General features: G+C 37.2%; 1 protein-coding gene across 1 annotated transcript in view; it reads right to left on the reverse strand.

Moving 5' to 3' along the window:
• dock2-like (dedicator of cytokinesis protein 2) overlaps positions 1–14,499 on the reverse strand; it is a 134,686-nt gene that overhangs the window by 118,243 nt on the left and 1,944 nt on the right. The window contains exons 2-15 of the mRNA XM_072668653.1: positions 9,507–9,590; positions 8,850–8,890; positions 8,664–8,719; positions 8,457–8,553; positions 7,161–7,309; positions 6,388–6,523; positions 5,843–6,000; positions 5,611–5,692; positions 5,348–5,483; positions 4,935–5,010; positions 4,320–4,396; positions 3,340–3,590; positions 2,590–2,688; positions 901–973 (exon numbers count right to left, since the gene is read on the reverse strand). Coding sequence (XP_072524754.1) covers positions 901–973; positions 2,590–2,688; positions 3,340–3,590; positions 4,320–4,396; positions 4,935–5,010; positions 5,348–5,483; positions 5,611–5,692; positions 5,843–6,000; positions 6,388–6,523; positions 7,161–7,309; positions 8,457–8,553; positions 8,664–8,719; positions 8,850–8,890; positions 9,507–9,590 — 1,515 coding nt within the window. The remainder of the gene's footprint in view (positions 1–900; positions 974–2,589; positions 2,689–3,339; positions 3,591–4,319; positions 4,397–4,934; positions 5,011–5,347; positions 5,484–5,610; positions 5,693–5,842; positions 6,001–6,387; positions 6,524–7,160; positions 7,310–8,456; positions 8,554–8,663; positions 8,720–8,849; positions 8,891–9,506; positions 9,591–14,499) is intronic.

Genomic DNA, 14,499 nt, shown 5'->3' on the forward strand with positions numbered 1-14,499 from the left:
TATGGATCAGGAAGGTGTTTTGCTTCTCTTGCAAATGTAATGATGCAGTAATGATATATATATATATATATATAGTTTAATAATGCAGGACACTTTACAACAAATAAATGCTGAACTATGTTAACTATGAGGTTAAAAACCATAAACCTGTTTTCAGGAAACTGAATAGAACTACAAGAAGCTCCTTCTGCTTCATTTGCTCTGATCTTTTGAGCCTGACTGAGTCTGACTCTAGAAAGACAACATGCTCTGACTTTAGAGCAGAACTTGTGTCTCTTTCATATCAAGCAGCTGCCATGTTCGTGCAGGCTCTGAACCTCAGCATCTGAGGTGAAATGTAGTTTAAAAACATTTATTTCAATGCATGTCCATTTAATTTATTTAATTATGAAAGTATGTGTCGAGTAGTGTGTGTGTGTGTTGTGATGGATTACATGGTGGTAAAGCACAAAAGAGTGTTGTAGTGAGGAGTAAGAGAGAGATGATCTGCTCTAAAGGTCTAAAGCAGAACCCACAGGGCAAATCCTGCATTTCAGCACTGTTTCATACATGTCCTCACTGGCTTTGCTTCACAACTTCAATTGTGTGCCTCTACTCTATAGAAAAAAGTGTACTTTGTTGAAAAGTGGATTTTTCAATTGCAAAGCACTTACCCAAAGCTAGACTAGATTCAGTGAGATACTTAGCTAGCCTGCAATGCTTCGTGAATAATTATATATAATGTATAATTTTGTCGTCTGACTCCGGTTTCAAGATTTAGTAGGTCTTTTATTCAGTGTTCTCTTTTTTGTGATTAGCTGTGAGGTTTTTGCTAGGTAAAGTAATGGAATGGCCCTTAAGATGATGTCACAGATTCCTTCAAATGGAAATTAGATAAAATGCCCAGAACCCAACACTCACACTCCTGGGAAGAACGGTGGCGGAACATGAAACGCAGGTGAATCCGCTGCATCTCTTCCAGGGGGATCGCCACCTACATGCAGGAAAACCACATTACAATAGTCACAAATTTAACTGGGGATTAATTTACCAAAATGCTTTGAAATCTCACTATTTTACTCACATTATTACTTAAATTGTAGTCTTTTAGAGTCAAATACAGTTTTACATATTTTAGACAATTGTAAATAAGTAGTTATTATGGAGGAGACATAATTAGTAAGTACTATATATATTACATAATATATACATATTACATAAATAAGTAAGTTCTCCAGGAGATATGTAAGACTCAGCGAACTACCATAATTATTCACTACTGAGAAATATATCAGTACTATATCAGTACTTCTCTCTATGAGTTAGCAATAGTGATTTAGGTGTTACACAGTGGGGCTTGAAAGTTTGTGAACTTTCTATAGTTCTGCATAAATGCAACCTAAAACTTCATTAGATGTCACAAAGTAACCCAAGTTAACTTCTAAGCAACTAAAGGCCTTTCTCACATGTTAAGATTCATGAGTCCACCATAAGGAGAACACTGGACTACAGTGGTGTGCATTGTGCAAGGAGCAAGCCCTGCTCTACAAAAGTAACATTGCCCAGTAGCAGTTTGATAAAGATCACATTGACAATCCAGAAGGCTAGTGGAAAAATGTTTTGTGGTCAGATAATAGATTTCTTTTGGTTTAAATGAGGAGCGTTGGAGAAAGGAAAACACTGCATTTCAACATAAAAACCTTAACCCATCTGTGAAACATGGTGGTGGGACAGTTTTGCTGCACATGGGCCAGGACAGCTTGCTATCAGTGATGGAACAATGAATTCAGAATTATAGCAGCACATTTTAAAGTAAAAAGGTCTGAGTGGAATAAAGTTATGTAATTAATGTTTTGGAATGGTCAGGTCAAGGTCCATAATCCAATAGAAATGTTGTGGAAGGGGTTCATGGGAGGAATCCCACCAACATTGCAAAGTTGAAGCTGTTGTGTATGGAGCGATGGGCTAAAATTCCTCCAAGCCAATGTGCAGGACTAATCAACAGTTACCAGAGATTTAGTTGCAGTTATTGGGGTCACACTAGATACTGAAAATGAATGGTTCATATACTTCTTCTACTCACAGAAATGTTATGTTGTAGATTTTGTATGTAATATTTTTTTTGTCTTGTTTGTTTGATTTGCTTCTCTTTATCTACTTTTAGGACTTTATATGAATCTTCAAAATGTATATGAAAAATTCAAAAGTGTTCACAACTTTCAAGAATCACTTTAGGTTGGCATAGCAGTATTCTTTAGTTCCTGATTAGTCCCTGCATAGTAACCTATTACCTATTATTTACTATTCCAAATCAGTTTTGTAAAATGTTTATTAGAGTATAACTTTTTTTACAACCTTTTTGATGATGTTAATGCAGTAGGCTAGAGATTCTCTAACCCAAACCCTAGTTTTGCTGTTAAAACTGTCTGAATGCTAAAGTTTTTCAAGTACTGTACTGATTACTTAAGACTGACTAGTGCAATTCAAACAGTTGTTGGGGCTGCTGTGTTTAGTGATGCACTTGGTCATTTTCTACAGGTTAAATCATTCCATTCTCTGCTTTAAAAAAACTTTAGTGAAATAAGAAAAACAACAAACAAATAGTCTGACCTTGAAGGTTTCCATCCAGCGAGGTTGTTTAATCTGGTAGTAGATGACAGATCTGTATTCGTGTACTGGTTGATCCCCTGCTCCTAAACAGATAGCGTTCTGAAGAGAAAGATCAAGAAGGGGCTGTGCTGTCAATCAGTTCTCCAAACTTTCCCAATAGCCTCCACCTTCCATTGGCAGCTGGCAGAATCAAATAACTAAGATGAATCTCTCTCATGTGAAGTATTGTGTGGAATGTTCTAGTGCAGAGCACATGTGTTCAGTAGTGTGTGTATTCAATATCACACTGACTGACTCTGTGTTCACTTTACTTCTCACAGATACACACACGCACCAAAAAGCAATTTATATGTGAAAGATGATGGCAGAGATTGCAGAAGGAATCATTGACTTTTATCTAAAAATCTGAGAAGATCAATCCTCCTACACAAAGCTGTGTACACAGAGCATTGGAATAGATCTAAACTGCAATACAGGGGAATCCTCCCTTTGGATTATGACTCTGTAGTCTTGCTGAGGAAAAACTCTTCACAGTATTATTTTTATTAACCAAAATTACAGAAATTTTGAACTCAAAGACCAGTTTGTTTGATGTTTAGGTGATGAAAATACAAGAAAGAAAAAAAAAATGATAGGAATTATAGGGTTTTTGTCTGACTGTGACAATATCAAGGGTTTAAGTAAGGCTTTTGGATTTAGAAGTCTTGATTACATTGGAATTTTAAGTGAATGGCTGCAAGTCAAACCCACCGGCACTATCTTTCCCTCCTCATCACACACAAGCATGATGACCTCCACATTCTTCTGTGTGGTTTTGTTGTACTTGTCAAAGTCTCCAGAGTGCAGTGTGAGGTAGATGTCATTGCGGATGTCTCCTGGCATGATTATCTCGGGAAAGCCCAGTTTCCGGGCCACCACTGTGCTCCGGTCCACTAGATGAGGGTATTCCTTACGGATCTGGACAATGTCACCGACCAGTGCCTTCATTGTCACCCAAAGCCCTGACATACAACAGATTGCAGAAAGGGACAAGAAGATAAGACATGTTGAATTACACAATTTAGGCCTACTATTTTTCTACACATTTCTACACATTCAATTGACTGAAATGTTTTTGCACTGTTGCAGAACTTACTGTATTTCTGTACTTTCAAATTGCACTACTTCTGTAAAAGTAGTTCTCTTTACTCCTGTGGTACAATAAACATATCACCCTGGAATGCTATGCTGTCCTCATTTCATCAGCAGATGAATGTAATGATCTTGATTTTGTCTTTGTGTGAACATTGTCTCGTTTTGCATGACAACAGAACACAAAAATGTACATACAGTTCATTAAATTTAACCTGATTGGCCAATCTTTCATGTAAGCACTGGCACATACAACCTCTTTTTGTAAGAATTAATATGATATATATATCTGAACTGCATCCAACCAACCATTTCAGGTATATACTCCTATACACTCCTATTCTCTCTCTCTCTCTCTCTCTCTCTCTCTCTCTCTCTCTCTCTCTCTCTCTCTTTTCTCTCCTCTAGCTGGTGTTAATGAAAGCTATAAACCTTAGCTCTTGTCTCTCTAAGGTAGACCATTAGAATCCAGACCCTTGCTCCCTCACTGTCTGTACGAAAGCTTATTGGACGTTACGGTGTAATAAGCCTTTAGCAGAGAGAAATAACACCACTGCACTGCTCTGTATGGGAGAAATAATCATAGCATTTTATTGTACCCTGGCCTCCACTGTCTCCTCTGGAAGCCGTCACCTTGTTCAAGAGTGTGTGGAGAAAGTCATTCTCAGCCAAGACCCTATAATACACACATGGAAGAGAAAAGAGACAGTGAGACAAACTGACTCACAAGTTCAACAATACCAGAGACAAGACGAGGTGAGAAGAGAGATGAGACAATGTTATGTAAGGTCAAATTTATTAAATGCTCAAACGTTTTTTGAGAGAGACGAGACGAAAAGAGAAATAAGACAGACCTGCAATGTTATGTAAAGGTAAGACTCAAGGTCAAATTTATTAAATGATTTTTTTAGAGAGACCAGATGAGACGAGACGAGATGAGATGAGACGAGACTTAATTTTATTAAATGCTTCACTTTAAAAAAAATTGTCAGTTTTGTGAAATGCTTTTTTTAGAGAGACGAGACGAGATGAGACAAGACAAAATGAGACACAATGAAACAAAACGAGATGAGACGAGACAAGACAAGAAGAGAAGAGTTTTTTGCGAAGAGACGAGACGAGACATAAGACAGAGACGTGACGAGAGACAAGACGAGAAGAGAAGTGGTGAGAAGAGAAGAGAAGAGAAGAGAAGAGAAGAGAAGAGAACTTACGGATGAACAGGGATGAAATATTGCTTTTCTTCATCACATTCCATCTTTCCTTTGATTATGTCACTGATGTCCATCACTAAGCAAGGAAGCAACAGTGACTGCTTTGTATGCAACTACAAACTTTCCAGTGAGACAAACTGCTTCTTAACTATATGTGAGATTACACTAGGAAACATTCATAATTAATATGCTAATATGTTAAACCAGTTTATGGTTTATTTAACACAGGCTAATATTAACCTGTCAAATTTAGGTATATAAACTAAACCATAATACATTACTTTAAACCCATCTCCACAGTGTTCTAATACAGCTGTGTTCTAGCTTACCAGTTCAGTAACTGCTTTTTGAGCTGGTAAACTAGAATGCAGCTGTATTCTTGTAATCTTGCACTTTTACTGATTTCAGCGTACCTGCAACCCCAAATGGCCTGCGCAGCCCCATGGTACATTTCTTAGTGCTGGTTTCTTTCAAGTCCATTCTTCCAACACGCACAATCTGGCATATAAGATAAATCTTCTCTCTGTTCAAGTCTTTGTTGCCTAAATCCTAGAAAGTGAGAAAAGAGTGGAAATTACATTCTGTCAGCTAACTATACATCTACAGTTATTTACAATTTGACACAGTATATTTCATGCAATACATGTGATAATGCTCCCCCCTAGTGTTGACTTACAGTAAAGACCACCTTCAGGTTGTTGAGCATTTCAACATCTTTAGGAAAACCTTTATCTCCCCACCTCACCAGGTAGTTCTCGCTGCAGAAACAGAGAAGGAGATTGTCATCTTTTTAGCCCCTGTTTCTTCTTAAATAGCTTATTTTTGGTAAAAGCACAAGAATGAGGGCAATGGAGCCGTCTATGAAGTTTTGTAAAGAACTTATGTGGAAGCATTACTCTCAAACACACCTAATGATGACTTGTTTTAGGGGGTCGTACAGAGACATGAAAAGTTCAGATTCCTCTCCAATGCGACAGACGAAATTGCGTACAAAGACGTAGAGGCTGTGTGTGGGAGAGGACTGGATCCGTGCTGAGACTCCAGAATGATCCATCTGGACATTAGACTATCACAGGGAGACATAAGGATCAGTGTGAGATGCAGTTGTTTAGATTAAAGCCACTCGTACAATCGCCTGACTCAGCCACAGTAATCACTGCCTGATTGGACCATGATTGGCTCCAGCTTTGCAGTTTTTTCCCACCCCCTTTAAAAATGCCAGCTGTCTTTTACACTGTGTCAGTATTTCCACTGAATGCACTTCGAACAAAAGTAAGAGTAAGATGTTTCTCTTTCACCTACTGGATAACCACTGAGAAACTACAAGGCTATCTTGCGACAGTGGTGACAGACATGTTTGCCGGATTGAGTAGATCCAGTGGCATTTGAGAGCAATCAAAAAAGCATGGGTGGGATTAAAAATGCCGGTATCTTTATTTTCTCTCTTTCCAACCTGCTCTTCTTTAATGCGTTCGTTGATGGTTGCCGTCGCATCCTCGTGAGCTCTAAACAGGCTGATGACACTGGCATTATCAGGGTCCAAAATATTCCCATTAACATCCCTCACTACCAGATCCAACTCCAGAATCCTGCGCAGGGTAGAGACAGAGATAGAGAGACAAAGATTCATTGTGTGAATAACTACCAATCAATATTTGTCATTAAAACCTGCAATACCATCTAAGAAAGACATTTCCACACAACCTAACCTAAAAATAAACCATTAGAATCTCAACGTTCAAAAGACGTTCAAGCAAGTTTATTTCACAAGCATTGTGAAAGCCTCAGGCATGAGTGACCTATGATGTAAGGACTTGTACCAGACCATTCTGATGAGTAATAGTGCCTAAAGAGTGTGCGCTAGACAAGAGCTGGCCTAGGACAGGTTCTTCCTGTCTAATTCTAAAGATGCTCTAAGATCAAGCACTGAGACATCAGCTAATTGTCACTCATAATACAATTAAATTCAACAGCTAAATAAAAGGTCATTATTGTGCTGTTCTATGCACAAGGTAGACAAAGAACAGACCTCTCTGCCATATTAACTGAGCAGTCCAAAGGCCCATTCAACCCAACACACAACAACAAAACAAAAGTGCTTTCCCACATGAATAAATTACGTATCCCCGGAGCTTTTTATTTGGTTATGAATCTTAGTTTAATTGTGTAAAATGTATATATGTGAGACAGACTGAGACAGAACAATAGAAGTCAAAGGTATAGTACTTGTTTCCATAGTCGATTTTAGATGTGACTTTCTGTTTGAGTTCCTTAAACTCGTCACCAGGCAACGTGCCAGAGAGCAGCTGAGAGCGCCACTCCATCAGATCCCACATCAAGCCCTGCACCTGCTTAAAACGCTCCTTCTTAGTGGCCTATAGAAGCAGAAACACAATTACTGGTTAGTGAAAAAGTAAACTCAGGGTGAAGAGAAACAGCTAATCTCAAATATCTTAAAACTATAGGGATATAGGGACTGCTGTAGGGATTAACATAATTTACACTACATTACCATCTACACACCACACATATGCTAATTTAGGACTGTTGCAGGGGCATATATTTGACATTAAGCTGTTTGGGTACCTTCTCTTCTCTTCTAAACAACTTCCAATTGAAAATGTGCTTCATTTAGCACATATTGTTGAAAAAACAAAAACATTATTATGTAGTGACTGGTCCAATCATGTTGCGGTGACCGATGTAGCTCTACATTAATTATCATGTAGGACACACATGCAGCCTTATTCTAAGCACTCGCATTATAGGATTGTGATTCTCTGATCTTACAATGATTCAAGTGTGAATAAATTTTTGTTTCCAGTATTTAATACATTAGGCCTGCAACAATATCTATTTATTTTGGTTGATAAATTGTCCCAGAAATAATTTGATACACAATATTATTGTCATTTTAAACTCATTTTATGCCACTGATATAATGATATTAAAATAGTATAACAATGATTTTATGCCCTTTTAAAGAGGGGCAAGTGCATTATTATTACTTTTAATTATTATTAGAATATTCACATGTAAGAATTGTAATATAAAAATATGCACGAACTACTGTCAATATATGTCAACATTCCAGCTTATTCATTCCATCCTCCCTAAAGTAAACACAATGGGCAATACTGAGGTCAGCAAAAATGATTGAAGACATGTCTATATCGTGTACACGATAATGTAAATATTAGGCCTATAGGCCTATAATGCACAAATTGTTGGATTGTTATATTTCACTACTGTCCTGTTTGTTTTAATGAATTTGATACATTTGATAAAAATATTCTAAAGCACACTGTCTATACAAAATGCAACTTGAAGCAACATTAATATTTACATATTTCTACATCTGGTATGCAAATATCTCTTTCCATTTTTTTAACGCTCTCATAACTGATTATGACTGACCATAACATCAACATTGATGCAACTAAAACACCACCTTCAGACTAAAGCATCGCAATACACTCCCATACAAATACACACACATCCAAACAAACACAAATACAGTACCACAAACAGTTGTTTCCAGATTGTGCCCCATTCTCTCAGTGTAGTGGTAACTTCCTTCACCAGGGGCATCTCTGCAGAGGTCACAACCTCTTCATTTCTACAGACAGAGAGAATTAACAAGTAAAAAGAAATGAGAGAACTGTCACCTGGAAGATTCAACCGTAGAAACTACTTTGAATACATGTATAAAAAAAAAAAGAGATTCACCCTCTTTTTTCAATGATAACCTCCTTCAGCTCAATAAAGCTTGCAGGAAAGGCTCCCTATAGGACAGAAATGGTCATCACAACATGTTTAATGTATGTATTTAACAGTGAGAGGAACGGGCACATTTGAATACAGAGTAAGAGAATCAGCGAAAGCTACAGAAACAAAAGAAGAACTTCCACTCACTTTCTGATCCTTGTTTCGAGTCAGGTAGCCCTTATACCAGCCTGAAATTACAAAAGCATTCTCTTTAGCACTTTAGTACAAATATACCCTATCCACCCCATTATCAATGTTTTGGTTATTTGGTTGTAGTGGGGCTTTGCTGAATTCAGAATGTCATTGGTTGCTGGGACCAAGTCATATCTCCATAGCTTTTTAGGACACTCAGTGCTAATGCTTCTTCCTCTTTGTTGTTCTGAATTTGGTTCACACTCATTTAGCATAAAAACCTTAAAATGTCAAGTGGTTCAGCAGACCAAATCGGTAAAGCTAAATGATGCTTAGCCTCTTTTTTTGGGTCAGGACAGAAGGCCTGCTGGCTCTATATGGCAGGATTTATGAATACTAAACATGAAAAAGCAGGCAGCATTTTAAAGCTGGCAATCCTAGTGAGCATTCCCTGATTAAATAGTACTTTTTTTCTCAAGTCTGTCTGTGGCTCAGTATTGAAGCTACATGTTTACAGTTCACAAACTAAATCCTGACTTAATCATCATCACACTACAGTATATGTGACACTTTAAAGCTGTTTCTATTGCAGCTTAAAGCAAAACTTGAGACATGATCATTCTGACTCCTTCAATAGCTTATTGTTGATTCAATATCCTTTCAAAATCCTACCTTCACATGCCTCCTGTATGTGCACCGTCTCCCCAACCGCCAGAGAAAGCTGCCTTTCTTCTCTGGCTGTGAAATTCCACTTAACTAAAAAAAAGAGAGATTAAAAGACTTTTCAATGTTATCTTAATGGATCAGCTGAGCAAACACATACAAATCCACATCCACAACCTGTAAAGCTTCTCATAGCACATACAAGTCTGTTACTCTAGATTGTATTGGTAATATATTAATTATTCTGGTGATTAAAGGGCTTTTTAATATTTACTAATATTTCAAAATAAAGTACTGGAAAATATCAATTAGGCAGCTCTTACTAAGAAAGTTAAATAAATGCGGGAAGAAGTTCCTGTGTCCTACTTCGTATTACCTTAATGTGAAGGTAAATCTGACTTAATTCAATCCATATTTATCAGTAATGAAAGGCTGAGGATGTATAAATCTGGGTTGCTTTGTTTGCTGTTAGCGATTCACAAAGTTGGCTACATCAGCAGTGGGTCAGGAATTATATAAATGTGGCTCTTAGACATGTGGTGAGACCAAAGCTAAGCCTGTCCTTCATTAAGGTACTTGTTAGACATGGCTTATGTTGAGAAAATGAGCAGAAAAAAGTGTCTATTATCCAAATACATTTGGTTAAAGTTATAATATTCAGAAGTACTTTTTACATGGAATAAGTGGAATTCAGTTTAGGTGTAAATACACTAGTAATGTGTCCAAATGTTCGTGGATGCCCTTTCTAATGAATGCATTTAGCTACTTTAAGTTGCACCCATTGCTGACACATATGTGCAAATGCACACACAGTTTATTTAGTCTCTGTAGACTAGCATAATAGAGTAGGACTATCTGGAGCAGATGGACATGAACCTATGGGCACGATGCTGGTTTAAGTAAATTAGCTACCTGTCAGGTAAAATCTGTGTATGTCCACAACGGCAACTTTACAGAAAGAGAAAAAGTGTCAGCCATGAAAAACTGTCACATAGCTAGGTAGGTAACTGTCAATGGCAGCCAGCATAAAAAGTCATTTTGAAGAATTTCTACCAGTCCATTCATTAAAATTTTTGACACAATGCAAAGAACTGCAAGATTTAAATAATGTCAAATCATGAAAAATGGAAAAAATGGCAATACAAGGTTATTGCACAATATCAACATGATCTGTTAGCCCAGTACCCAGTGAAGAACAAGTTGTCCCCACCTTTCTCCACATTCTCAAATAATAATAAAAAAAAATACAATTAGTTTTACCTCAGCTAACATTATCTACCATGGTGCGGAAGGGACAGGATAACATTAGCTAACTACATAGCTAGCTATGATGACTGGCTAAATTTACAAGGAACTAATGTAAATGTCCCTGATATTAATGTTTTGCAATATCATAATAGACTTTTTTTACAGTTTAGCCGATGTGTATTATCCACTTATGTTAAAGATTTAAATCAAATTAAATAAAATCCCTTGTATTGTTACGTCACATTACACAGGTGTAAAGGTGAGTGACAAACTTGGGGGCATCATCCCTCACAGTAGTACATAAAAACATATTTTCAAAACAGAAATACTAAATATTTATGCATTAACGTATACTATACATATTCACACACTATACATCTCTATTTACAATATTATACTTGAATGTACAGGTTTAATATAATCTGAGTGTTTACATTATTTACAAAAGACACTGGATGGGTGTGAATTCAGGTGTAGTTTAGGTGGGGGAAAGTATTTGTGAGTGCTGTATGACTGTATGACTGTGAAGGGTTTCCAGTCATAAGTGCAGGGTGTAGAGTCTGTGATAATACAGATGAGGTCCACAGTCCACAAACCTAATTGCTTGAGGATAGAAGCTGTCTCTGAACCGACACTTACTGATGTGCCTAAGCATAATGACTGTGATAATAGCACCTACATGAACTGTAATATTGCCCTCAGCTGCACAGCAAAACTGCTTATGTTAAATCAGCTCTGTAAGTGTTAACTGGCATATTAACATTCATCATCTTCACAAAAGATGCTGTTTAACCCTGCAATAGCACATAAGTGGACACTTGAAAATGGTAACTTGCTTCTACAACCGTCAACACTGCAGGCCAAGCAGTTACCCTAAAATATAAAATACATCTGAAGACCCATGGGGAGGCAGCCTAAGGGAAACAGTGATTCAGAGCAGGCTCCAGAATAAGAAGATAGAAGATAAGATGAATAAATGGGAAATTTGTGTTGTTGTTGTTTTGTTTTTTTTTTCGATACTTTAGATTTTCAATCTTATATTTTATCCGTCCTGGCTTTAATCTTATATTTTCTATGGAACAGGACAGTCATCAAAGCATTTCAGTGCTAGTTGTTACACCGTGCTACCATGTATGACTGTGCGTGTGACAAATAAACTTTGATTTGATTTTCATTAGCATAATTAATATCAGCACAGAGTCAATATCGGGCACTTAACTGACGTATTAAAAAGCAAGGGGGCCACAAGTAATTTATCACAATGGGGCAAACAGGTATGTAACAAGACCTGATATCTTTTATAGGTTCTCTTTATAGGATCTCTTAACATTTCAAACTGACACAAATAATCAGGCCTTTAAGAACGCTGATCTAAGATCAGGTCTCAGTGCTGAGTAAAAAGCGTAAACTGATCCCACATAAGCCTTTTTATGCAGATGTGTAATAGAAATAGCACCATATGATTTGAAGCAGAAAAATGGGCTATTTATGGGCTATTTTTGGGCCTTCATTTTGCTCCCTAATTAATTATTCAAGTGTGCACTGTAAATACAACATATTAAAATATGTCCTATATTACTCATAATACTAAACAATTAGTATTATAACTAATAATAACTAATTATTATAATACTAATAATACTAAATAAAAGGTTTAAGAATTCTGCATGGCTTATCTGGACTAATAAAGGCCCTTTATATTTAATCTAGAAAAGTAGATATTCACTTTATCCAGTCAACAGACAAAAATTAAGTCATGTTTTTCTTTTAATGTTGTGTAAAAGTTCAGACTATCAAACTATCAAAAATATCCCAATATAATCTCTAAATAAATATAATATCTAAACAGTGTACCCAGTGTTATAGGCAGTCTGTGCAGCACTCTATAAACAGGCTTAAAACCTGGCCAGCAAACACATGTTTAATAGGTTTGAAATGGAAAGGGTGTTTAACCCCAAGGCCTGTTTAAAGTCAGCTATGTGCTTGTTCGTTGCTAAGTCCCAGTGCATTACTGAGGGAGTGACCGAGTTTGCGTGAGAGAAAGAGAGAAAGAGAAAGGCAACAGCAAAAAATAATTCAACCTCAAACAATAAACAAAGCTCACTGTAAAAGTACACTGTAAAAGACAAAAAGTAGAACAGAGGTATATTGGAGCTTTGAATTGCTGTAAAAAATGTGTTCTAGTATTTAGTCTAAAATTCATTGTTTAAAGTATATATTTATTATTATTTATTGTATGAGTGGGCAGGGGTATTTTTAAAGTTGTCTTCCCAATTTAGTCATCGCTGATTGTTGCTACTAGCTAACTTTCCCCTAGGGATAGCAAACAGAAGCCAAAAGTCACGGTTTGGTTCACAGTACAAGTTTGATACACAAGGGAAATAAGCAACAGCATCCCCAAATGCAAAACACTAACCCAGGTTTTTAACCTGTTTTTAACAAACAGGGATGCAAGTTACACTTTGTTCACCTAGTGTCATATAGCCCCAGCCCCCAGGGTAGTTGATACAGCCTGTAGTGTGTAAACATTACATTAAACATTAAACATTATGTTCAAAGTGTTTTGGCCAATGACTGTACAAAACATGGATGCCATGGTTCCATTACTTTCCGTTCTATTGAAATAAGCCAAAACTGTCCACCATGTTGTCAAATTTGCAACAAAGTTTGGACAGAAACCAGAGGCGGAGCCAGACTAGCTCACTCATTTGGCAGCATGTCTCAGACTGCCTTCATTGAGCTTACAGCACAGAAGCAGAGCAGATGTTTTCACTGGATACTCATATTGTCCAGTAAGTGGAATCTTTTGACAGTAAAAGTGCAGCTCATGTAAGTTTCACTACAACTCAGCAACTCCATGTACTGAACAGAAAGGGTGCAGTGCAGGTCCTGCAGATGGTCTCCTCCAGACAGAGCTGTCAATCACTTCATTCCTAAATGTAACCCCACAGTTAAAAATATATATTTCTGGGGGGGAAAATGTGCCAGTATTAGCACAGGGAAAATTAACTGTTGGAATTAGACAATGGAGATGGAAAATTACCTGCTTTGTAATTTAAACATATGGAGAAAGGCTGAGTTACGCATCATACTGCAACCATCCAGTAGAGACCTGTGGTTGCTTCACTTTTAAGAGATGTTGCATTGTCCATGTTTTCTACAGTGATTGGTTTCGGCACACACATGCCCTACAACTGTCCAACAACACTGACACACCCTTTTTGTCCCATCCACCATGATTTAATTTCCATAAAAAGGAAAAAGGCCAAAATATCTGAGAAGCACTTGTTTATTTTTAGTCTAGTTCAGACTAGTTATTTTTAGCTTTACTTCGAATCAGAAAAATGCAAAGTGCAATGGAGGATAAAAAAGAAAGGAAAACTAAACTGATCTGAGTCATTTTCTTAATGTGTGGCAAAACTCTACTATTACCCAACAATTTCCCACAATACCATGTAAGTCCACATTTTACTTGCTAAAAGCAAGGTGTTCATGGTGTTCGGTGTGAATACATGTATCATTACACCCCTAGTCTCCCCCATCACACAGTGCTACCAAGCTGGGAGGGTGAAGGTGCTTCCTCCAAGAAGGTTGAAGCGCCACTGCTTCTTTTTCAACTGTCACTAATTCAGCATCATCAAACAGCTCCGGAGGAGGAGAGTGTGAAAGCCATACTAACGCATTGCAACTGGCGAGGGTGCATGCACCAAAAATGACAAACAACAGACTTAATTAGAAATGGACAATTTAGGTA

Source organism: Salminus brasiliensis, chromosome 2, assembly GCF_030463535.1.
Source record: "Salminus brasiliensis chromosome 2, fSalBra1.hap2, whole genome shotgun sequence".
NCBI classification, from domain to species: Eukaryota; Metazoa; Chordata; class Actinopteri; order Characiformes; family Bryconidae; genus Salminus; species Salminus brasiliensis.